The sequence below is a fragment of the Natator depressus genome, chromosome 14 (genome assembly GCF_965152275.1).
Source record: "Natator depressus isolate rNatDep1 chromosome 14, rNatDep2.hap1, whole genome shotgun sequence".
In the NCBI taxonomy this organism is placed as follows: Eukaryota; Metazoa; Chordata; order Testudines; family Cheloniidae; genus Natator; species Natator depressus.
The window spans coordinates 43854677-43880382 of NC_134247.1; the positions used below are offsets into that span (position 1 = coordinate 43854677).

Below are 25706 nucleotides of genomic sequence, written 5' to 3' on the forward strand. Positions count from 1 at the left end.
GCACCAGGAAATTTGGGGCAATTTGCCCTCCCATGCAGCTGCGTACTTTGCGTATGGGTAAGGGTGGCCCTGTGTCTCAGCACAGAGCCGCTACGCCTGAGCTCTCACAGCCGTGCTGTGGGGCTGTGTAGACAGGGCTTTCCTCTTACCCCGGCGGCGGGCTGTGCGGAGGAGGATTTAGCGTTAATGGGGCCCTGTGCTCAGCTTCATTTTTGGGGCCCCTCCTTGGGACCCAGCCAAGAAAAAGAACATTCGCTCTGATCTCCCCCCCCAGACCCTCTTTTTCATTCTTTTTTTCTTCATCCTCCTCCTGTAAGTAATAGGAAGTAAATGAGAATAAAGTGAGGGACCTTGATTGTTCTTGTAGCCTAACTTATTTTCCACAGACCACTTGAAAATCGCCGAGGGTCTCGACGGCCCACGCAGTGATCTTCCCAGATACTGTTTGTACCGTTAGCCAACTAGTGTAAAGCGCTTTGGATAAGAGCACTGTATAAAAAAAATGTAAAAAACCATTGGGGTGCGGGGTCTGGCCAGGAGTTAGGGTGTGGGAGGGGGCTCAGGGCTGGGGGTGCAGGGTCTGGGAGGGAGTTAGGGTACAGGAGCAGGCTGGGGGTTGGGGTGCAGGGTCTGGCCAGGAGTTAGGGTGCGGGAGGGGGCTCAGGGCTGGGGGTGCAGGGTCTGGGAGGAAGTTAGGGTACAGGAGCAGGCTGGGGGTTGGGGTGCAGGGTCTGGCCAGGAGTTAAGCTGCGGGAGGGGGCTCAGGGCTGGGGGTGCAGGGTCTGGGAGGAGGTTACGGTAAAGGAGCAGGCTGGGGGTTGGGGTGCAGGGTCTGGCCAGGAGTTAGGGTGCGGGAGGGGGCTCAGGGCTGGGGGTGCAGGGACTGGGAGGAAGTTAGGGTACAGGAGCAGGCTGGGAGTTGGGGTGCAGGGTCTGGCCAGGAGTTAGGGTGCAGGAGGGGGCTCAGGGCTGGGGCAGGCGGTTGGGGTGTGGAGCGCTTACCTGGGGCAGCTTCTGTTTGGTGTGAGGGGTGCAGGTGGGGATGGGGTGGGGGTGCAGGAGCTCCCGTTTGGTGCTCAGGGCAGGGGTGCAGGAATCAGGGCAGGGCAGGGGGTGTGTGGGGGTTGGGGGTACGTGGGGGGGGTGCAGGAGTCAGGGCTGCAAGAGACTTTTGTTTTTTCCCCTCCCTTTATTGTCAACAAACATCCACAAATGCTGCTGATTGTTTTGTCCACAGAACTGGCTTCTGCCAGCATCCCACAATGTGACCGACAGAACCCGGCTCTTCCCTACCCGTGATCAATCTAGCTGGCCACTAGATTGCTCCGGACCCTGGACTGGTAACTGGTAACTATAACATCGACTGGCGGGGGGACAATGTGGGTGTGTCTAAGTGTGTGTGTGTGTGTGTGTGTTTATGTGAGCATATGCTAGCTGCCTTACTATTGTATTCTCAATAAACACGGCGTATTGCCTTACCCCTGAAAAAGGTCCTGTGTGCTTTTTATAAGCATAACAGCTGCCCTGCCTCCTGCCAGACTTGGTGGACTTAGTGATGGACATGGGGGGGGGGGGCGGTGAGGGCTCCGACTGGGGGTGTGGGCTCTGGGGTGGGGCTGGTGATGAGGGATTTGGGGTGCAGGAGCGGGCTCTGGGCTGGGGTAGGAGGTTGGTGTGTGGGAGGGCGTGAGGGTGTGGGCGGCTTGGCGGGAGGCAGGGTTTGCGTGAACCGTCTGGGGGCACCATCCTGGGAGCCGGGTGCGCGTCGGCGGAGGCCTTGGGTCCCTGTAGGCTGCGGCGTGGGGTGAGATGTGGCTGCAGTGGGGCCAGGGCCACCCAGGCTGAGTGTTGGGAGAGGGCGGAGGGTGCCGCTGGCTGCTCCACGGCACGGGCTGGTTTGCCTCGGGCGGGGAGTGGGGCTGGTTCAAGCCCCGACGGGAGGGCTGGTTCGAGCCCCCCAGACCCTTCCCATGACATCCTCCTCATGCTTGCTCCTAGGAGGGCTGTGTGTGTGTGTGGAGGATCTTCTCCCCCACCCCCCAGGTGGGTGCATGACTCTCCCAGAAGGGATGCTCCCTAAGGAGCAGTTTAAATAAAAAGGCCGGGGAAATATCAGGTTTATTAATGTGCTAGACTGTGACGGATGCATATAAAACCAACCAACCAAACCACATTAGAAATGAACTCTGGAGTAAGAAAGGGGAGGTGAACAAAAGTGCTGAAATGTGCTCAGTGACAAGAAACGGCCCCATGGTGGCTGGCACAAGAGGTTGGGAGGTGGCAATGCTGGCAACTGACAGAATTTTATCTACAAGACCCAGTTGTCTCTCCCAATGCAGCAGCATGGCAAGGGTTAAATGGGAAATATGCCCCAAAAGCACCCTCTGAAATGCAATGATTTCATTGCCCTGAGGGAGCCGCACTCGGGGAGTTACCCATAAATTATTTCTTATTCATATTACAATAGCACCTAGACCTCCCTCCCTGCCCACCAGCCAAGATGCCCTCCCCTTTCCTCTTATGGCAGACAGCACACAGAGCCACACCCTTCCCTGCAGTCAAGATGAGGGGCCCGTTGTGCCCGGCGCTGCACAGAGACACAGTGAGAGTCCCTGCCCCACCTAAGATCAGGGCCCCGGTGTGCCGGGCGCTGCACAGACACACAGGGAGAGACAGTCCCTGCCCCAGCTGAGATCAAGGCTCAGGTTATCAGGCCCCATTGCCTCGAAACTCTTCCACAAACTTCTTGTCAGTGTTTTCTGGCCGAGTTGAGTTTTTCGTTTCTTGTTTCAGTTTCTCTCCTGTGAGCTGCGCAGTCTGCGGTCAGAGCTCCTCAGCGCAGATCTGTTTGTTTCCGGAGTTGTTTTTGCTGCTTCCTGGGACTTGGCTCTGGCCACAGGGACCCACCGAGGCTGGTAAGTTTCCACTGCCGCTTATGGTGGCACTCGGGCAGGGTGCCCCCAATTCTTCCCCACCAACTGCACGACTTGGCCCCTGCGGGGCTGTTCCCCCCCCCCGCGGGCTCTCCCTTCTCTCTGCGCCCCCCCCCCGCACTGCCAGGGCAGAGACCCCCTCCCTGTGGGGGCCACCCCTTCCCACTGTCCCCCAGTCTCTGCCCCCTCGGTGGGTCTCCCCCAGTTCCTGCCAAGGCAGAGCCCCCCCCTTCCTGCCCCTCTGCTGGGTCTCTCCCCCTCCCTGCCCCACAGTCCCTGCCAGGGCAGAGCCCCCCCTCCTGTGCTGAGTTTGGGTTGCGTGGGGGGGCATGGCTGGGGGGCCTGGGGTGCAGAAAAGGGAAAGGACACGTCACTTTGTTGACTTTGGGGGGGGGGGGGGAGAAACGCAAGAGCTAATCTTGACTCCTGCTCTGACTGCAGCCAATCAGAGCACACTCAGGCATCAAGTGATTGCCGGGGAGGTCTAAACACCCCTTGGGGCCGGCAGAAGTGATCAATCAAGAGGGCTGGGAGTGAGGAACTGGAAAGTACCCGCAGGGCTGGCCCCAATGCAGAAGACGCTCAGGGATGCGGGGCTGGACCCTGGCTGGGCACCTGATTGCGGGGGCCATTAAGTACTCCAGCTGGCAGCAGCAGGGGGGCCCGATCATACTGGGGGGGGGACTACCCGACCCCCCCAAGCAGAGATCTGACCCCATAAAGGGAGAAGAGCCAGAGAGTCTACTGCTGACTTGGCTATTGCAATTGATTTTATGTAGGAAGCGCCTAGATATTGGTGTCCGTCAGCCAGATAAAACCCTAAGGCAGACGGATAGATCAATGGACGGGGCTGGGTGTAGAGGGGAAGCTGGTGGGGTTGGATGTGAGGGGGTTGAAAGGAAGGAGCCGGTTGTGGAGGGGAAGCAGCAGCTGGACACAAACCCTGCGGGCTGGATGCCAACTGGGTGATAAAATGTCAGAGGAATTTGGGGAGGAAGAGACCAGAGACGGGGCGGGATTTCTGAAGTGCTGGGCAGCTGTCGGAAGGAATTAGACAAATCAAATTTATGCTCAGGGCGGTTTCAGGTCTCTCGCTGCTGTCGCTAGCCCAGGAGGCTACTGATCATGCACCCCCAGTAAGAGACACTGCTGCTGCTTGGGGTGGGGGGAGCCTGGGCCCAGACAGGATCCCCTAACTCCTCTCCCAGGAGCTGCAGAAGAAGCAGAGAGGGGTGGGGTGGGGAACTGCAGTCAGGTGACACATGCGAGCCCCCACTCTGCTGCCCCCAGGCACTGTGAGGGCAGCACCCCCAAAGCTTGTTGCCTCCTGCAGGGCTTCCTTCTGTCACTGCCCACCTCCCCGGTCACTGGGAGGGCAGAGCCTTTCTCGCCCCCTTATGAGGTCTGCCTCTCAGTCACTGTCGGGGCAGTGCCTGGGGCTCTGCACCAGTGGGGTTGGGACGGCAGTTTCCTGCTTCTTAGGGGGGGAGCATCTTGCCAGCGTTGAGCGGTGGCTAGCTATGTTGTGTGTATGTCTCCATCTCCAATACCAGCATTTCCTGGGACGGCGTAAAACCAGAAACACAGTGGCCAAGGGAACGAAATTTATACACGTGGCACGTTACCCTGAGGACAACATTTTAGCAGTCAGAACCCATTACTAGCACACTGTCATTAACCCATTCTGGCCCAGAACCTTTTTTTTTTTTTTAAACACCAAAAAGGACCTGGATCCAGAACCGAAGAGATCCCGGGGATGATATTTACACCTACAGCGTGTTACCTTCAGGACAATAGTTTAGCAATGAGAAGCAAGTGGTAGCATAATTGTATTAACCTGTTCTGGCCACCTACCATGTTTTAATGCCAAAAAGGACTCTCAACACACGGTTCTGAAGTGGCACGGGTGACCAAAATGGACTGTGTAAATCATGAACCCGTACTCCCACTGCAGCCTTTTATACTGCCTCATTTCCCTGAGCAGCCCCAGCCCCACTATGGGGTGCATGTAAATGGTGCAGAGGGTTTTGAATTTCCCCCCACCCCAAACACACACTCACCTGGCTGAACTTCACCCCTTAATGCTTTGTTGCTTATCTCTGACCAGTGGTACAAAATACAGAGAATATGAAAAACAGCTACTCTGCATACTCGGCAGCTATTTTTCAAATATGATCAAATACCTTTGATATTAGAGGACTTTCTGAATCATAAGTCTTGAATACAGTCCACTTGGCAGACTATTTGCAAAACAATATTTTTTTCAAAATGAACATGTTTTATCCGCTAGAAAAGTAGTTAACACAACAAATCTAAATGGTAGCACAGGGATAAGGGAAGCTTTGCAACAATCCCAGTTGATTTAAATGCTTGTTGTGCTGATGGACAAAACATGTGAAATGTCAACATGATTGCAACATGTTGCAGTGGGGGAGGTTTAGGTTGGATATTAGGAAAAACTATTTCACTAGGAGGGTGGTGAAACACTGGAATGGATTACCTAGGGAGGTGGTGGAATCTCCTTCCTTAGAGGTTTTTAAGGTCAGGCTTGACAGAGCCCTGGCTGGGATGATTTAGTTGGGGTTGGTCCTGCTTTGAGCAGGGGGTTGGACTAGATGACCTCCTGAGTTCCCTTCTGTGATGCAGCAGGGAGTGGGGAGTGATGACCTGGGAATGTGCCCTGGGGATGGGAGACCTGAGAGCCTGTAATCTGAGCGGGGAGGGGGAGATAACACCTCTGCCCGGGAATGTGGACAGAGGCTGCAGGAGAGAGCCTGCTGGGGGTGGGGGGGTGGGTTAGTTTCAGTTTGGTGCTGGGTGGAGGAACTCAGGGAACCCCAGGGCTGGGGTCTAAGCTCCCTGCTCCCCCAGAAGGACTTGACTGAGGGGTCCTGGTTGAACCCACAAGCTCTGTTTTAGACTGTGTTCCTGGTGTCCAATAAACCTTCTGTTTTACTGGCTGGCTGAGAGTCTCAGTGAATCCCAGGAAGAGGGGTGCAGGGCCTGGACTCCCCCACACTCCGTGACACCTTCCAACCCTGATATTCTATGATTTGGTTTTAAATGATAATGATTGAAACCCAGCTGCAACCGTTATTAGTGGAAACAGAAACATCCTTAACTGAAGCTGTGTAGTTGCATCTGTGTGTATGGGCATGCTCATTTTTGGAGCTATGTGCATACAGTAAGGGATAGTTACTTCCACACACAAACACATCCACATTCAGCTACATGTACTGACAACAATAGCAACAACAAATGCATAAGCAGTCACATGTCATCTCATTCCCCTGCAGACCTGATACGTCCGAGCTGGCGCCATTATAGATTTTTCAACCTGATTTTGATCTCATTCACTGGTGTCCATGCAACTACTCCAGGTTTACATCAGTGTGACTAAAATCAGAATCTGGCCCCGTCTGATGATTGGGCTCTTCTTCCAGCCTCAGGCTAACCACATCCTGAGTTCAGTCTTTGTGCTGCCAGTTACACTGATGGAAATCCGGAGTAACTCCATCCACAATGCTTACACCTGCTGCAGCTGCAAGCAGAATCTGACCCAGGGATTGAAATCATCAGGCCTTTTGCCTGAGAAAAGGCTGCTGAAACAGGCCTGTGATCCTCGTTCAGGGCATAATATTCTTAACTATACATAGGGCCCTTCTTTTTCATTTTTTATTTTATTTCATTTTTTCCCAGGAATATATCGGTGTCTGTTACTACAACAACAAAAATAGGACTGAAAATTAGTGGAAAAATCTATTAATAATTTTTTGGGATAAATATTGGGGTTTATTTTGGTGGACGGAAGGACAGGGGAAAAATATTCAGCAAATTAATGCTTTGATGAATGGAATTCAATGTAGTTTGGTGCAGAACTAAAACAGAACTCAGAACATGACCACCTCTGAGTTTAAAACAATTTATCTCTAATCCGCATGTAAAATTTTTCATTTGAACAAACAGTTTACTGATGTAGACTTAGAACTATTAGCCCATAAATATTTACATTTAATAATTGGGTCACACCACTTGCAATGCTTACACTCAACTTCATCCTTTTCTCCTGTTTTTTTTTTTTTAAAAAACTTTTGAATACTTCCTTGTGTTCTGAACTGTATTCTGATGCAGATTTTCATTTTCTTCCCATTTTAGTGTGTCAGATCTTTAAACTGTTATCTGCCAACAGTTTGAAACGTGTACGTGGTAGGCGTGAGATTCGTATGTTCAGATGCGCACAAACTTCAGAGCTTGCATGCGTGCCTGTTTGTCTATTGTGTGTATCTTGTAGACTAATACGTAGGCTTACTTCAGTGGGCCGCTTTGCATATACACACAGACTAATGTACTATTGTAATACACATATCTCATGCATGGATTGTATTTTCCTAATAAAAGAAGTTTTTTTTTATATATTTGAATTATACAAAAGTAGGGTGAAAATCGGAAAAAACTAAGAATACTTTTTGTAAAACCTGAGATTTTTTCGGTAAAAATCAGTTTAAACTGAAAACGAAGGGGCCTAACTATACATTAACAGCAGTGAAACGGCTATTTGTGCTAAATGGCTGTTAAGAATCCAAGATTTTATGCACAGTGGAGCCTGCCAAATTACATCTGGGCTTCAGTAACATTGTTACCAGCAAAAAACATGTACAAACTATATTGAGTTCAAAGATGAATTTTGGAGAGTGTTTAGTTCAGCGTACGTACACTCAGAAGTGGGCTATGGAGTTATTAAATAATCCTCCAACTGAATCTCACCTAAATTGCGAGAACAAGAGGGATTCTGATTGGTATGGTTCCCCCACTCCCAATCCTTGGCAAACAATTCTATGAAAAGGAGCTGCTCTGTGCTGGATTCACGTTACTGACACAAACAGCTGGATATTATTTTCATACCAAGAGGGCATAACTCACCCAGAGAGTTAAGATCCTGCAAAATGTCATGGTCCCAAAGAGTGGTGAACTTTTTCATTGTTTTAGTCAACAGAGGAATCACCTAAAGCATCCAAATTAATGTCTCCAACCACTTTAATAATATAGCTTTTAAACATCTTAATGTAAAATTAAATTTACTCCTGGGCTATGTGTGTCTGTGCCAGGTTTCAGCCTGCAGCATATTTTAATAGTGAAGTCAGAAATACTGAGAAACATATTTCCTGGGGAGTTTCAAAATTAAGAAGGGGAAAACTCCCCCCCCCCCCCGTATCCAATTACTAATGACGTGGAGTCATGCAAGTATGGAGACAGATAGTGTACATATTTTGTGTGCATGTATTAACCCTCATAACATCTTCATTTCCTTCCACATTACTCTGGAGCATGAGGAAAGGTGCTTCTGTTTCTCTAAGCCAATGGTCGCCAAACTGCAGGGTGCGCCTCCCCCGGGGGGCATGGCAGAGCCGGGGCCAGCACCCACGGAGGGCGGGGAGGGAGTGCCACTGAGTCCTGCTCTGCCCCCAGCCCTTCCCCCAGCCTCAGCCCCCAGCTGCAACTCCGATCCCAGCCCTATCCCAGCCCCGCTAGCAGCCCCACCCCCAGCCTTGGCCCCCCACCATGGCCCCTCTCCTGGCCCCAGACGCGCTCCTAGCTGCGGCCCCAGCTTCACCACCCCCTTACCCATGTCCCCCCCAACCAAGCCATGACCCTGCTCCCAGCCCCAGCTTCAGGGTGTGTGTGTGTGTGTGGACGGGGGTAACAGGGGGCATGATGTGAAAAGTTTGGGGACCACTGCTCTATGTACTGCTGTGGCACTGACCATTCAGTGTTTGGAAAACCCCTCTATTATCTACACAAAAGGATGAGCTGCAGACAGAGCTTCTGCCTGAATGATGTGTCTTTGCTGAAGGACGCTTTTTTTCTAGTAATAAATGTTTCGTGTTGTTCACATTGATTGTAGTTCCCGTGTTTATTTAAGTCTCCTTTTTGCTTAAGGAGACAGCTAGCTGTGTTTCCAAATCTTCTCTATCTCTGTCTTTCCCCATTTAAAGAATATTATGTGTCCAGTGAATGTTTTATAATGTTTGGATAGTGAAGGCATTTTGCATGCTGCATGATGTTGCAGTCCTGGTCCTAATCCAACAATTATGAAATTCAATTTGAAATAAAATGTATGCTGAAAACCTTCCAGCGACTGCTCTAGGTTTGATATACTGGTTTATTCTGGCAGCTATTCTGAAGGTTCTGCCTGGCCCCGCTTCACATCTGCCCCCTTTTGCAGGCTAGAATCTCAAACAATGGGACAATTTAATACGCATGTTAGTTATGGAGGCAGTTTAAAGTTATGCATTATTCTGCCCAAAACCACGTGTTCTCTGCTCTGAAATTCCTGTTGATGAGTGTGAGGACTTTCTCTTGCTCCTGATGTATTTATTGCCCATTATGTCCCTTGCCAGGTGTAAGTCATTTTGTGCCTATGAGTTTGTCTACACTAGAAGCGCTACAGTTGGACTTACAGTTGGGGGGTTGGACTAGATGACCTCCTGAGGTCCCTTCCAACCCTGATATTCTATGATTCTACAGTGTGTCAGCTGAAGCTGCTCTATGCTGATGGGACATAGGTTATACCACAATAAATGGTAGTGTAGATCTAGCCTTAGCCTTTCGGGTTTTGTCCCGACATGCTTGTGCTATTCTTTTGTACTTCTCCTTAGCAATCTACCCACGTTTCCACTTTTTGTAGGATTCCTTGTTAATTTTCAGGTCATTAAAGAGCCATATTGGCCTTTCACTCCTCTTCCTAGGGTAGTTTGCAGCTGTGCCTTTAATATTGACTCCTTGAGAAACTGCCAGCTCTCCTGAACACCTTTATCCCATAGACTTCCCCTAATCCACTATAACATGCACAGAAGCATGGAGGATCACTGAGGAACCACCTAGCCACTGTGTGGCTGTCAAGGACCATAGTCCATAGGGCTCTCGGTCTGATCTGCTGACAGTCGTCAGAACTAGAAGCTCAACTCTGACGGAGGACTCCAGTCCTGGGAAAAGTCAGCGCCTTTGATTAGGCCTACAATTTAGATTGTTACATTGAAAAACAAAACAACCAAATATTTGAAATGGTTCTACCAGAGAAGTATTCCAGATCTACACTGTATGGAAATGCTGTATAAATGACTACTCCTGCTACTACCAACAAAAACAAGAATTACAACCGCAAAAGCAGAAATAGGTTTAGACTCCCACAAATAATAATAGTTAATATCTAACGTTTTATTGCACAGAAGGTGGTACAGTATTAAAAGTTGATTTCGACTGGGTTTTGATGTCTAGTTCATTGCTTTAACATGGCTCTGTTTATATTGGCCTACACATTATTTTTTGTTCTCCCTTCACTTTGTGAATATGCTGTTCTGGATATTTTGGATCAATAATACATGAATTAAATGGGTAATGAAAGGTTGGTTCGTTTTGTTTTTTTTTCAGCTGGATCTACTCATAAAGGTATTTATTGCCTGGAATGGGCATTTAAAGATGGTTTTGGAAGAGGATTTGTGTACTATAGCATTATTCTCAGTTGGCTGTATTATGTGTGTCCTTTTGGTCCAGTGTAACACTTTGGAATGGAGTGTTGCAGGTCCTAATTGGTTTTAAAAAATTGGTTCTGGTCTGGAACGGCTTAATGACAGTGTGCTACTAATCAGTTCTCATTCCTAAAATATTTTCCTCAAGGTAATGTATTATATATATATATATCAACCCCTGGGCCACTGCAGAACTGTCTGCTTCTGGTCCTTATCTATGTTAAAAAAATGTTTTGGGGCTGAAATGGGTTAATGACCATGTGCTACTAATTGGTTTTCATTGCTAAAATATTGTCCTTGAGATAATGTGCTATATTTCTAAATTTCAACCCCTGGACCACTTCAGAAACAGCTGTTCCTGGCACTTCTTACTGTTAAAAAATGGTTTGGCGCTGGAAAGAGTTAATGACAGTCTGCTACTGCTTGATTCTCATTGTTAAAATATTGTCCTTGAGGTCATGCACTGGATGTGTAACTTGGTTCCCCTGGATTACTTTGAAACCATCTGTTCCATGTTCTTGTTGTTATAAAGGGGTTTGGGCCAGAACAGGTTAATGACAGTGTGGTACTAATTAGTTTTCGTTGCTAAAATATTGTCCTGGAAGTAATGTGCTATATTTGTACATTTTGTGCCCAAGCCACTTCAGAACTGACTCTTCCGGGTCCTTTGTGGTGGTAAAACAAGGTTCTGGGCCCGAGCACTTTAATAAGTGTGTTATTAGTCTGTTCTTATTTCCAAAATATTGTTCCTAACTGTCTGTAATAGTATCTACTCTTTTTTTACAATAATTATATATTAAAATGCCGTCCCGGGGCTATTCCAACATGTTCTGGCTTTTACACTGTCCCTCATTACCTGGCCTCTGGGAGTGTCAGGGGCTCTCACCTTCTGCCATTTCCCACTCTCACACACCTGCAGAAGGGGGTCCTGCCTTCCCCCCAGCCCCACCCAGAGGTGGCTGTATATCAGTGGTGGGTGTAGCTACAGGTCTGACTAATCTCTCTAGCACTTTGGGCTGAGGGGATGGGATTTGATTATCCTAGCACCCACTGACAATTTTAAAACCAAGAGTGGATGTTTTTCTAAAAGATCCGCCCTACGAATTATTTGTGGATGTTCTATGGCCTGTGTTGTACAGATCATAATGGTCCCTTCTGGTCTCAGAGTCTATGAATCTTTTACAGCATGGATTCCCGCTCGTCCAGAAAAACTACCAAAGAAAGTGGAGGCAGAGCTGAGAATCTGCTGCTGTTCGGAACTGACTTTGCTTTTGCCACGTGTACCCACACTTGAACCGTTTCAGTTGAACTAGTGCAAGAATGTGTGTGGACACTCTTGTTTCAGTTTAGCTTAAACCTCTTCCTAGAGGACTTGGAGCTAAATAGTAATCAGTCTGGTTAAAATGGGAACACACACATGCTTTCACTGGCTGAGCATCATGCCTTTAAACTAAACTGGTGCGTGACTGAATGTATATGGATCCTGAATCGCAGAGAGCTGCAGCCAGTGAGAATGAGCTGCTCGGAGCCCAGCATGCACCACAGGGACTCCAAGAGAGAGGAGAGACCGAGGAGCGCGTTAACTGCAGTGGAGGTGTGGAGAGAGGTAATTGGAGCCTCCCTGCAAGGGGCTTGGATGGGCAGAGAGAACGAGATGGTTGCATTTTCAGTGGCAGCTGCAATTGTCCGACCTCCCGTGTGCATGACCAGCAGGAAGCTGATCACCCCAAAGGGCTCCTATGGCCCAGGGACCCAGCTCGCCCCTGCTGCTGGTACTTTGTGTTCCTGGGTGGACCCAAGAGGCCTGGTAGTGGATTCAGAGACAATTTTGAAGCGGGAGAGATGTTCACCTGTCTGAAATGCTGGCCCAGGTGTCCATTCATTTTCCCCCTTCCCTTCTATTTCTCTCTCTTTATCCAAAGGCCAGGCTTTGAAACAGGAGAGCAATAGGCAGACTCAGCTGTGTGCATGTACCCAGGGCCCCGCATCTATGTGAGTAACAAGCAGGTGTCTGGGGACAGCAGATAACTCATGTTGTGGGCGTATGCCACGCCAGTGCATTCGCCTTTCTCTGCCAGTGCTGCGGGCATGCTTGCAGAAAGGTGGCCCTGACTGCTCCGGGGAAGGGAATCTGCAAAGGTGGCTGTGTAGGAGGAAGCTGAACCTCCCAGCGTGCCTAGCACTCAGAGGTCTCCTCTCCCATGACAGCTGCCTAGATTCCTTGCCCCGAGGTCTCTGTCCAGGTGTTTCATGGTTACTACCATCAGGACAAACTGGGAATGTAAGTTAAACAAAGATTTCAAAGGAAACTCGCTTCTTGAAGAAAAGGAGAATTGGGAATTCCTGAGAGTCCCAGAGGAGATGGGGCGCCCTGTTGTTTAAACCCTGGAGCAGGGCCCAGAGAAATCAGTCCTTAGTGTGGGGAGTCTGGGGGTTGCTTCAGACGCTCAGCACACGGTTGGGGCCCGAATCTGGGGGCAGAGCTGGGGGAGCGATTGGGAGTGGAGCTACAGCCAGGGGTTGAGGCTTGGGGTGGGGCTGGGACCGGGGCCGGGAGCAGAGCCATAGCCAGGGCTGCAGCTGGGGGTGGGGCCGGGTGAGGGGCCGAGGCTGGGGGCAGGGGCAGCAGCAGAGCAGGGCTGGGTGGCCTGAGCCCCCACTGTGCCACCCTGAATGTTCCTCTGCACCCCTCTAGCGGGGCTTGCCCCATTCTTTGGGGACCTCTGAACTCGAGAAAGCTGGAGAAGGAGCCTTAGAAAATCCAGTGGGTTTGCCCCAGCACTGCTCATCCCAGGGGTTCCCGGTAGCATTTTTGGTGAATTGTGTGAACCTGGTTATATTGTAGCAGCAAACAGAAAAACCGAATCCCTTGTTTCTCAGACTCAGTGGCTGCAGTCTGTGCTGAGGGTGCCTTCAGACAGCATTGACACCGCGTAGACTTTGCATGAGCTTCCCTTAAGGGAGGGGTGTCACCGTGCTTCAGTGGGTCACAACCGAGAATACCAAATTCAGGACAAACTGCCGAGAAATAGGGCAGACACACCCCAGACTGGTGGTTAGTCTACCATTAGATATATCAATGTCTCACCACACTGGCTAACAAGAAGTCAGAAAAGCAGTTTCTTAGTCATTCCAGTTCTTATATTACCACCCAAAACACCAAACGTAATGATGCGTGGTTATTTAAAACCAATTTCATCAAACAAAGGGTTCTTCTGATCTCAGAAGATCATTCACATACCCAAGTCAATAGATAGCTCAGATCTTACCCAATAATCACGCTGTTGCCAATTCTTTAGTATCTAATATCTAAAGGTTTTATTTATAAGAGAAAAGAAGGAGAGAGATAAAGTGGTTAACGAAATTGAACGCATACGCTTATTGCAAAGTTCTTGGATCAGGTTTGTAGCGGTGATGAAACGAACTGCAAGTTTGCAAAAGTCTCTCTGGAAATTACCTAAACAGGTTGGGGGTCATCAGTCCCTGTTTAGAGCTTCCTTGTTAGAAATCCAGACCAGAGAAATGAAGCAGGAAATGAAGACAAAATGGAGATATTTCCAAGGTCTTTTATATCTTCTCCCATGTGGATGGAATTTCACTGTCCCAAAACAAAGCCCCCAGCACAGTTTGTGGAAAAGTAGAGGCACAAGATGGAGTCCAGGGTCACATGAGCAAGTCACATGCTCATGCATGCTCTGCTGACTCACAGGAGCAGCCATTGCCCAAATTCTGTCTAAAATGTCCCCAGGAAGGCTCACCGGTGGGAGACAAGCTGCTTCTATGACGCAATGGAAAAGTTAAGTTTTCTTTAATGGGCCACCAACTTGAATAGCTTATTCACAATGTGTTGATCAGACTGGGTGTAAATAAACTACCTTGTAGGTGTTTCTCCAGGAGCAAACCCATTTGAAATATTTGTACATAAGTCAATATTCATAACTTTAGATACAAAGATGGTATATGTTCATGCACAGGGTAATCATACTCAGCAAGTCATAACTTTTCCATTGACACCTGACATGACATATGTTGTACGAGGTTTGCTGCAATTATCTAACAATGGCAATATCAGTGATATCAATGGTCACATTTCAATCATACACCACTGACACCAGCTAGACTTTGCATGAGCTTCCCTTAAGGGGTGGGGAAGGAGTTGAGTGTCCAGTCTCAGGCTGTGGGGTCGGGGTGGGTGCAGCTGGAGTTGGCAGGCTCAGTAGCTGGGTGTGGGGGGGGAAGGCTGATTCCTTCAGGTAGAGGGCAAAGTCTGAGCATGGGGCAGAGTAAAGGTGAGCGTGAGACATGTTCCCCTCCCTCACCTCTCTGGGCAACTGTAAGCCAAGAGCCAGTCTGGATAGCAGCTTTGTGAGAGTCTGTGGGAAGAGCAGTGGGAGAGATTAAATAAGTATTAGGCCATTCTCTCGTTCTGGTAGGAGCCATTTAACCACATGCTGGTTGGGCGAGTGTGGGGTCATTTGGGACGGGGCGAGTTTATCATTGGGTTTAGCCCTCTGACGGGGGCCTGTAGTTAATGTCTGTACCCAGAGTGGGAAGGGCAGCACCCTGGGAATCACAATAGAGATTTGCTCCCCAGCAGTTCAGACACTGGTACTGTTAATGAGTCTGTTCCCCAGAAGCACTCATGGCTTTGTCTCTTTCAGGCCCTGGCTCTAACCACACACTCAGGAAATGTGCTTCCCATCAAGTCCTAGTCCCAGCTGTCATCCTAGCTGCAGTTATAGTTTTTTTGTTGATCACCATCATCGCTATCGCCACTCTAGCAGAACTTTTAAGAGGTAAGTGCATGTCCCAGGCAGTCTCTGCTCCCCCTGGAGCTGTCGCAGCCACATAATCTCTCCTCCCTGTCCCCTTTGGCTTCGGCAGTCAGGTGAGAAAGGAGTTTGTCTAAAGGCTTATGCAGCCCCCATCACCTTAGTATCTGGACTTCTGTGAGGCACAGAGAGCTTGTTATCTCTGTTTTTTGGATGGGGAAACCGATGCCCAGAGATATCAAGTGGGGGCGTTTTCAAGGTGCTAAATCTTCCTACACCTCAGAGCTTCCCACTTCCCCATACATAGATTGCACGTCCAGGATAAAGTGCACATGGAACAGGAGGATCAGCAGCGCTAAAAGGGCACATTATTGACAGACCTTATGGTTGACTTTTATACCTGCCATCTCACCATTGCTAAGCAGCACATCCCGTGTGCAGCATGCCGCTCTGCCGTTATCGGGCTGGCCTTTCTGCATCCCCCTCTTCAGGGCCGGTGGGTGCTCCTGTGTCACTGACTCAGGCCTTATCATTCAGTATCAAAACTGCCCTTGAGGCTGAGAGGTTCAACCCACAAATGAAGGAAATCGGCAGTGAAGGTCCCCCAGAGACACTAACTGGCCCAGTCGGTGCCGTTTGAGGGCTGCTGTTTATACAGTTCCGGGTGCTATTGCCGAGCAGTTCAGCTATATTCGCCTCTAGGACCAGATCCTCTGCGCCACTTAGGACTAAATCAAGAATTCCCTCTCCTCTTGTGGGTTCCAAGACTAGCTGCTCCAAGAAGCACCTGGGTTTGTTCCCTGTTGTGCGTCGAATCCCATCTTCATCTCAAGGCATCTCTAAAGCAAAGAGCCTGGGAAGGGTAGCCAGCCAGCTAGGGTAGCAGGATATCCCTGAATTAGCAGACCCAGCATCCCATGTAATTATATTGAACTCTGGTGTCAATATTGGTCTGTGCCGACCATCAGGTAATGTTCCCCCTACCTAGGGTGACCAGACGCCTGTGTTTAAAGGGACAGTCCCGTATTTAAGCCCTCCTGCAGGTGTCCTGACTTTTTCTTAAAAATGGGCAAAATGTACCATATTTTCTGTCTCCTTCCCATCAGTACTGGCAGGTCTTTCTGCTGGCCAGATCCCTACTTGCCAGCTGCCCGCCCACCAGCGGTGAGTGGGGGGTGCGGGGGAGTGGCCAATGATGGGAGAGGTGGTGGGGTGAAGATGCAGAGCACGAGGCTGTCAGCTCCCCTTGCTGGTCCATCAGCACAGCCCCTGCTGCATGCTGGCTCTCAGCCAGCAGGGTCTTGCTTCTCTCTCCCCCCACCCCCCTCCGTCCAGTTTCCAGCCAGCCAGCGCTGGCTGCGAGCTGCGGTGGCTGATGAGTGCGGTGTCCAGTTAAGTTACATGTCACCTCTGCTGCCCACCCATCGGCCCTTTACATGCTCCCCCTCTTCCTGCTTTGCCCCTTCACCCTCCCCTAGCCCTGCTGCTCCCCCATACCCCCCTCCCCCGGCAAGGCCCGTCCCTCTCCCAGCGTTGTGCAGAAAACCAGCCCCTGGTCAGAGCGCTCAGTTCACCAACAGCCTGGCCGGCAGGCTCCTTCCTTCCCCCACTGCCTCTGGCTGGGCCGGCAGCCCGGGAAAGCCCAGGACCCTCTGGCCCAGGGTGCTGGCCAGGAGGGGCCGAGCCCTGCATGTGCCAAAGCCCCGCACAGCGCTGGCACGGGGAAGCCTCTCCCCCATCAGCTAAGCTCTAGAGTGTGTGTGGGGTGGGGGAGCGATTTCCAGCCTGTGTGTCACCCCTCCCCCATCTGAACCCTAAAGTCTTAAAGATAAGAAGGTAAAGAAAAATAATCCAACTACACAGTATTTCTTTTTAACAGGGGCTCAGTCAACTTGATGTTAATTTAAACGATTGTACTGCATAGTTCTGATGGATAGCCATTGAACTCGCTTGAATACGAGTCATTTTACCAGGTGTCCTGTATTGAGTATAGGGAAATATGGTCACCCTACCCCTACCTGCCTGCTCCATGCCTTCATGGTGACTCCGGTGTTACCGCACTCTGCTCTGGGTTGCTTGCCAGCTGCACTTTCCGTGATTGTGACCCCCAGAAACCGAACCACTAAAGAAGATGTGGGGGGAGGCGGTCGTCCATTTCTTGTTCCAGATAGTCTCGTTCCTCCCTTGGTACAGCTACCAGGGGTTTAAGCTTGGATCTGAAGGGATTCTCTTCCCTCATTCACTCAGATACAGAATCAGGCTGAGGGGAACAGAGTCTCTGACTCTGTGTTACTTATCTCACTTTCAGTGGAAAAATCCAAACCACCTCTGGCTGCTCCAGGCCCCCCTGCGGTGCCCTGCTGCCCGGATGGCTGGATCGGGTACCGAGGGAAATGCTATTATTTCTCCGAGACTGAAGGGAACTGGACCTACAGCCAGAGCCAGTGCTCTGCACTCAACGCCTCCCTGGCTGGGATCGACAGTGAGCAGGAAAAGGTGAGAGAGCAGCAGATGCTTTATCCCAACAGACTGGGCTTGGCAGGGCTGGAATCGGGCTGGGCTAAGCCCCAGAGGTCCAGAAATTGACCCATTGCCTCTCACGCTAGGAAACCTGAGAGTATTTCTGGCAGCGGAATCCCAGCCCTGGCTAGAGCTGGGTTTGCAGTCAGGGATCACGGGATTGCTCACTCCCAGCCCCCCTCCTCTTTCCCAGAGCCCCAGATGGGAGGATCCCCCTCTGTAGTGCTGGGCTGGCTTGGTCAGCTCCTGGCCAGCGGGCTGCCTGTTGAGAAAAAACAGTTCCCTACCCTTTGTAACTGTTGTTCTTCCAGATGTGTTGCTCATGTCAATTCCAAGTAAGTGTGCGCGCTGCGTGCACAATCGTCGGAAGGTTTTTCCCCTCGTGGTACCCGTCGGGTCGAGCCCCCTGGAGTTGCGGCTTCATGGCAGTGTATAAAGGTCCCTTCCGACCCACCGCCTCCTCAGTTCCTTCTTGCCGGATACTCCGACAGAGGGGTAGGTGGGTGGGTCTTGGAATGAACGTGAGCAACATCTCGAAGAACAACAGTTACGAAAGGTAGGTAACCATTTTTTCTTCTTCGAGTGCTTGCTCATGTCGACTCCAAGTCGGGGACTCCCAAGCATCTCCTAAGAGGAGGGGTCGGAGTTCACCGAGTCGCAGATGGCAGCTCTGCCCTGCCGAACGCTGCGTTGTCTCTAGCCAGCTGAGTAATGGCGTAGTGCGAAGTACAGGTGTGGATCGATGACCACGTCGTCACTGCCCTGCAGATGTCCTGAATGGGGACCTTCGCCGGGAACGCTGCCGAGGAAGCCTGTGAGCTGTTAGTGCTGGGGCAGGTATCTTTGCTGGGTGGTAGCACGCCCTGCTGCCAGCCGTGATCCATGTCGAGATCCTTTGGGACCACACCGGGGAGCCGCCTCATCTGCTCAGCAGTTGCAACGAAGAGCAGTGTCGACTTTCAAAATGGCTTCGTCCTTTCCATGTAAAAAGCTAAGTTTTCAACTATTTACAGGTACAACAAAAAAAGGCTACTAGGGGAATCGATTGCCATAGCAAGAGAAGAGCTGCTCCAACGACTGTCACTGGTGGTAAGAAGGAGCTGAAGAGGTGGCGGGTCGGCAGGGACCTATATACACCGCCATGAGGGCACGATTCCATGGGGCTCCACAGCCGACCCGACGGCTACCGCTAGGGGAAAAACCTTCTGACAACTGTGCACACACACCTACTTGGAATTGACATGAGCAAGCACTCGAAGAAGAACCTGCCTCTCCCGCTCACTACCACCAATGACCCCATGGGTGCCAGGGGAAGCCCTCTTGGGCTGTGCAGGGAGTGAGCTCTTCCCTTCTTCAGAGCAGTTCCTGCCTGTCCCGTTGGGGTGGGCGGGGGGCGTTAAGTGCAAAGCTGCTGGGAAGGAGCCTTGCAAGGAGGGCAGAGGTGCCAGCAAAGCCAAAGTTGCCCAGACTGTAGAAGGGCAGGGGCAGGTCTGTCCATGTAAACATGGACGTGGGGATGGAGATAGATGGGGGTAAATATGGCCTCTGAGCACACACACACCCCCAGCTCCTGCACGTGTCCCCAGGCTCCCAGCTGAGCAGGTCCCAGTCTGATGGGATGTCCAACAAACTGGGATTCTCAGCCAGTGATCGGTTCACTGGCTGAAGCTGCTGTCAGAGGAGGGAGCTGCCAGCTGCCCTCCTGATGGCCCTTCCCTTGCCAGCTCTGACCCCTTCCAAACATAGAGTGGGGCCAGGGGAGGGGAGGACTGTTGCTGTTGCACAGTCCTGTCTTTGTGACCCACAGCTGGCTCGTTAAACTGTGACTTGTTCTCAACCTCCCTGTGGCACGGGCTGGGCTGTGTCATCGGGGCTGGGCTCTCAGCTGGCAAACTACAGGTGGCCCAACCAGAACTTCTGACTGGGGGCCACACAGAGCCACAGGGGCAGGTGAGCACCACAGCCAGGGGTCTAAACATCATCTGGCTTGTTTTATTTTTCAGGATTTCCTGCTACGCTATAAGGGTTTCCTCGACCGTTGGATTGGCCTCCAGAGGGAGCCAGGCCAGCCCTGGAGATGGTCCAATGGCACCGAATTCGACCAGCGGTGAGTCCCTTTCCCTCCAGTAACATTCTCTGTGTTAGGTCACGGGTGCCTGGCATGCTGCCAAAAGATGAATATATTTAACCAAGGTTGTTTGGGGGTGTGGGAATGTGTCTGGGTTCTTATTAGTATTTGGTTTTCATGGACTAAAACCAATATTCCAGCAGCATTTGAGTCCCCCCTGCAGTGTTGTCATTGTTTGTAATTTGTAGTAACGTAGCACCCCTAGACCGGGGCCCTGTTGTGCTAGGCACTGTACAATCACAGAACAGAAAGATGGTCCCTGCCCCACATAGTTTACAATGCACCGCAGTTCTGGGCACAAGGGAGGTTGCTGGAGGAGACACTAACCAGAGCTCCCCCTTCCCCATTGGGCTGTCCGGGTGGAAGTTAGACTCCCTGATCCCGATCTCAGGAGTGGTGTGTGGAGATGAACAGGGTCCTTCACTATTGGGGTAATTTGAGCTTCTCTCTTTGGGAAGGTTGTAGGGAGAAATCTCATTTCAGTACTAACAGTCTGTCCTGACAGCCCATGGGGTTTGAAACAGGCTCGCAGCCTCTCTGACAGTCCCACAACTGCCTGGGGAGGATCGTATCAAACTCTTCTCCGCAGAGAGCTGCTGCTGCTCGCTGCCATGTGAGAGTCCTGTGGAATCTCTCCCCTCTGGGCTGAATGGGACTGAAGAGAAAGTTGGGACTAGGTGAGAGAGTCAGGCAAAGCTGAGTAGTGGGCAAGTCTTGCCAAATATCTACCAGCATAAAGACTTCTCTGGAAGCCCCAGTTCTCTTCTTTCAGCCCCACCCTCTTCCTCCTCTCCCTGCCCTGCAATAGCCACTACTTGTTGCCTACATCTGCTAGGGAGGAGTCTGAAATGGGGCCGATGCCTCTAGGTGCAGCCCTGTCTGTGACTGATGGGCAATGCCCCATCCCTCCCTGACTCCCACTCCTGGTGTCTCTGTTGCAGGTTTCCGATAAGAGGAGGGGGCGACTGTGCTTTTCTGATGGATGAGGACTGGTTCGGCAGCTCGCGGTGCAGCACATGGAGACGCTGGATCTGCAGCAAACCCGATCCCTATACGATGTGGAAGAAATATGCTGTGGAGTTAAAACTTTCAGACTCTTAGGAACTTGGCTTGGAAAATTCACTGAACTGAACTTGTTGAATAAACTGAAAAGAAGAAAATATTCTCTCTACACCCGCAGAAGAGGCGACTGTCCTTCAAAAGCTGGTTTAGCACTTCAGCAAACTTGCAGGTGCTTAGCTCATGATTTCCAGCAGTTCAGTGGTTTGACCTTCATTAAAACTTGGCAGCAAATGTGTCCCGTTTAGGATTAAGTTTATAAGTAACTTACATTATTGTAAGAGACATGTTTAGGCTTCAACACAGGTTTATGTGTAAAAAAATATGTTTGTTCTAATTTAAATTAAAAAAATCTGAAAAAAAATCCAATTTTGATTTTTAAAGTCATAGCATATCCACCCTGATCAGACCCATCCCATCCCTGGGATCAGTTTATTATGAAAACCTTGTGCAAATACTCCACAACAACAAGGTTCCAAAACATAATCCATTTATCACCCCCGGTTCATATAGTCCTTAAAATCCCATGACATCTGGGCCATCAATGTCTTTCACCACACCAAGGCTCTTCTTTGGTCTTCTCCTGGCCTTCTGCCATGTCAGCCACCCCAGCTGGAGTGCAAACCCACTCTTCCCAGCAGCCTCTCCCCCCGGAGTTCATCCTCACCTGAGATATATCCAGCACTTCCCCTTTTCTGTTACCTTTCATCTCTAGCAGGCCAGCAGATAGGCCCTACCACTGTTCCCCTGACCCTCAGCTCTCTCTGGCTCCAGCATGGAGACATCAGCGGGTAAACCTTGCTGCCACTCCCCCGTCTTCAGCCTTTCCTGAATCAACATCCTACAGCAGTGTTGCTCTTTAATGTGTCTCCTGAAGCTCTTGATATTAAAACACTGTGATTTAAATATTAACTAAGCTAAGTTATTAACCAATCCAGATGATTTTACTATGTTATTAGCCAATTGTAGTTGATAAAATAATACTTGGGTCAGTCATTTTGCTGTGAGAATTGTGTGTGTATATATATAAATAAAATAGTAAATGAAAATGAATTCACACGACTGGCTCATTTGGGTAATGCTGATCCCTAATTTGGCTCCTGAACCCCCGAGGGTCTGAGTATCACTGTCCTATAGCTTCCTTCAAGGATCTCGTTGCTGATTCTCCCTGATCTTCTGTAGCTCCAAGTGCTGCCCTGCCCTCCTAGCTGGCCAAACGTGGACAAGATCTACCAGTTCTAAATCCTGAAGTACATGGTGACAGAAATAATCAGTTTAATTCACTAACTGCAGCTACTACTGCCTTTGTTTAATAAATCGGCTTTAAATGCAAACAATGTTTTGATAAACTTTTTTAAAATGTATCCAACACATGTAAGTTAGTTTTATTAAATAAAACATTAAAATGCTGGGTTTTGTGCACTTTTAATCGAATTTCCATCCAAATAGAGCTTGACATAAATCACAAGTAAAAGATTCATCTAGTTATAAAAAAAGTAAAAATTAATCTGAATAAATGTACAGTAATTTGTAATCTGTAATTGCTCAAATAAATGTGTATAGGTATGGTGTAGCCCCCTGGTTAGCAAAAAGAAGCACCCAATTTAGTGTACAGGCTGTATTTAAAGACATGCTCATTTGAACTAATGGTTATCAACCAACGAATTAACCTTTCTTTAGCAAAATAAAAAAGTACAAATACAAAACAATTAAAATTGATGATTTAAATCAAGGGTCCCTGACTGCTGATTTGAATCATGATTAAAATAGTTAATTTAAAATCAAAGTGATTTAAATCAATCCACCATGGGTATGATAGAGGCAAGAGTCTGTCGCACAGTTCTTAAGGCCTGAGAGGGGATGTGGGGATGGCAATCCAGTGTTAAGGGTGCCAAACCAAGAGGGGCTGAGGTGGAATGAGTCTAGCAAATCCTGCTCCATGACATGGCTCTTTAAGGGAAGAGGTTTCAGAGAAGCAGAAGACTAGCTTAGCTACCTCCTTAACATGATAACACCCAGCTGTTAGGGTAACTGACTGGAAGAGGGTGAGGGGAGAATTGCAAGGGAGTCATGCGTTGAAAGAGGATTCCTGGAATAGGAACTTAGCATGGAGCCTGGGGAAGCCTGCTTGAATTGCAGCACAGCCCTGAGGAAGAGGGCTGTGGGGTCCCTTAACCACAGGGAGGGAATTGAGTCAGGCACCAGGGCCCAGGTAAAGCCAGTCCCACTTCCAGTCAAGATTCCCTCCTTTCTCTACCCCCCTCCCTGAGCCTTCCTTGACTCTCCATGCCACTAAGGTCTCTCCCTACCCTTTTTCCTCCCCCATCCACTCCCTGAGCCCCCTGTGATGAAAGTGGGAATTTATTTTTATGAACAATACATGCAAGGGGTTAAAATGCTTCCCCTGGGCCAGAGAAAGCAGGTGGTGTTTGGGACAGGTAGCCCACTAAGGCTGTCTAGCTTCCAGTCCACATGGCTGAATGGGAGACCCTACAGAACAAGTAAACCTCAATGCCTGGGCATGAACACCTACCGAAGGGGAAGCTGAGGCAGTTGAGCCTGGCTGTGGCTGGAGAACAAAGGGGTGAGGTTGCTGCTGGAGTCAGAGCAGGACAAGGAGAGAACAAAGATGGAACCCAGAGAAGCAGGGCATGGTGAACCCATGGGAACCTTCCCCATTGGCTCTCTGGCCTAAGACTACCTCTTTGATGTGAGCCTACAGCCTTTCAGCTTCTGTATTGCAGGTGACTGATGAATTGGTACCTTATGTTGAAAAGGCTTTCTGGGGTCGCTGCAGATACTCACTGAGGGCACTGCACCCTGGAGAGGAAAGTCTGAACAGACCCTACCTCAGTTCAGCTTGCCAAATGGGTTGCTCTGGCCCCGGTCTCAGGGTCGTTGAGGCTACAGGCCGGCTGTTGCAGAACAGTGGGGATCCTTGGGGTCCAGGACACTGAAGTAGTTACTAGCAGGAGACTGATGGAAGGTTCGGGCATAGCACAGACCCTGTGAGTCAGTGACATTGCCCTGCCCTGCCCCCACCACCAGAAAAGCTGAAAAACTGGGGCTGACTGAGCAGTTTATGGACAGAGAGTGACTCTTAGTGGCTAGCAAGTGCAGTCGCTGAATCCTGTGGATTCCCAGAGCAGTGTCTGCAAAGATTTTAGGCTCAGATTTTCCAAGGGGAGGTCTCATAGCACACTCATAAATGTACATTCAAGGATATGAGGGGTGAGGGAATGCCAGACAAAGTGGGCATTTTCTGTAATATTTTTGATATGTGTGCCTCAGTTTCTCTATACATTACTACCCAGGGGGTGCAAAAGGGTTAAACCTGCTCTTTGAGGAAGATTAAGAGACAGGAGGTGTTTGTGTCACACAGCTGTCTGGGGAGGTATGAAGGGGTCATTAAAGGACTGGTAGAAACCAACCCAGATCAATGGAGAATCTGGAAAGGCAATGGGAACCCCAGTGGCCATGATGTTCAAACAAAGGAGATGTCCCCTGCCACCTCTTGGAAGAGAAGCGGCAAACAGGCCCCAGCTAGAGAGCAAAGAGTGATGACTCGGAGAAGGGCTGGACTCTGAAGAGACAGAAGTTTGCACTTGGGACTCATAAGAAGATGGAGAAAAGATGGATCCCATATCAGCTTGGCTGGCTGATTGCACTGGCTTGGCCACTGGGGACCAGGGCTTAACCTTTGCCTCTCATTGCTGCCCTAAGGGCTTTCAGATTCTGTAGGCAGGTGACTAATAAATTGTTACCTTGTATTGAAAAGGCTGCCCAGTGTTGCTGCAAATACTCACTGGTAGCAGTGTGTGCTGCAGGGCTACAGTGTACACAAGCTTCCTGTAGGAGTCTGGATTCACTGCAGGGGGCCACAGAGAGAGACAGGGATCGTTGGTGCCGAAGGCCCAGTTCTGGAGTCTTGGAGGCCAAGGGCCAGGACCAGCCCACTAAAGGGGACATGCCCAAGGGCCTGGTTACAGGCTGGGCATAGATCAGACCCTGTGGATCTGTGACAAGAACTATTGTGCGCTCAGATTTGAGTGCATAAATGGTAAGCAACTACCAGATGTGGGAATACAAACCGGTGCTTCTTCACCTAAATCTCCCACAGAATTAGAGGCTATGGCTGAAAGTGGGGCCAGGTGGAAGAATGTTCAAAACTCTGCCTTTGAGAGGTGACCAAATGGCATGTAGGTCTCCAAAAGTGACATTGGGGCTTTACAACTTTTAATCTTCAAACTGTTCCTGAGAGCCAAGAGTGCCTGTTCACACACGATGCGCAGGAGGCAGCCAGCTCCTCAAGAATCAGACCCAGCTCCTGAGGAACAAGTGAATGGATCTGACAGAACAAGAAGCACAGTGAATGGATCTGACATAACAAGGAGAAATGGTCTCAAGTTGCAGTGGGGGAGGTCTAGGTTGGATATTAGGAAACACTATTTCACTAGGAGGGTGGTGAAGCACTGGAATGGGTTACCTAGAGAGGTGGTGGAATCTACATCCTTAGAGATTTTTAAGGCCTGGCTTGACAAAGCCCTGGCTGGGATGATTTAGTTGGGGTTGTCCTGCTTTGAGCAGGAGGTTGGACTAGATGACCTCTTGAGGTCTCTTCCAACCCTGTATCTTCTATGATACCTTGGAAAATGGGTTTGTCTGAGACTTTAGAATTCTTTAATTAGCAAATCTGTTTTTCTCTTAGGAAAAAAACAAGGGTACTTGCTATTTTAGTTAGGTAAGTGCAGCTTATTGGTGTGACTGC

The 25706-nt window shown here is 49.8% G+C and overlaps 1 protein-coding gene across 1 annotated transcript; it reads left to right on the forward strand.

The window, feature by feature from the left end:
- Positions 1-2713: 2713 nt before the first annotated feature.
- LOC141998029 (C-type lectin domain family 2 member E-like) lies at positions 2714-22299 on the forward strand. Its single transcript, XM_074970673.1, has 6 exons — positions 2714-2915; positions 11645-12065; positions 15121-15255; positions 17540-17727; positions 19755-19858; positions 20821-22299. The coding sequence occupies exons 2-6, from the start codon at positions 11930-11932 to the stop codon at positions 20978-20980; spliced, it is 723 nt and encodes a 240-aa protein (XP_074826774.1). The 5' UTR covers positions 2714-2915; positions 11645-11929; the 3' UTR covers positions 20981-22299.
- The last annotated feature ends 3407 nt before the right edge of the window (positions 22300-25706 follow it).

Coding starts and splice junctions, on each gene's coding strand:
- LOC141998029 (XM_074970673.1), top strand. CDS start 11,930: ATGTATATGGATCCTGAATCGCAGAGAGCTGCAGCCAGTGAGAATGAG. Junction 15,256..17,539: donor TCTAGCAGAACTTTTAAGAG/GTAAGTGCATGT, acceptor TCTCACTTTCAG/TGGAAAAATCCAAACCACCT. Junction 17,728..19,754: donor TCGACAGTGAGCAGGAAAAG/GTGAGAGAGCAG, acceptor TTTATTTTTCAG/GATTTCCTGCTACGCTATAA.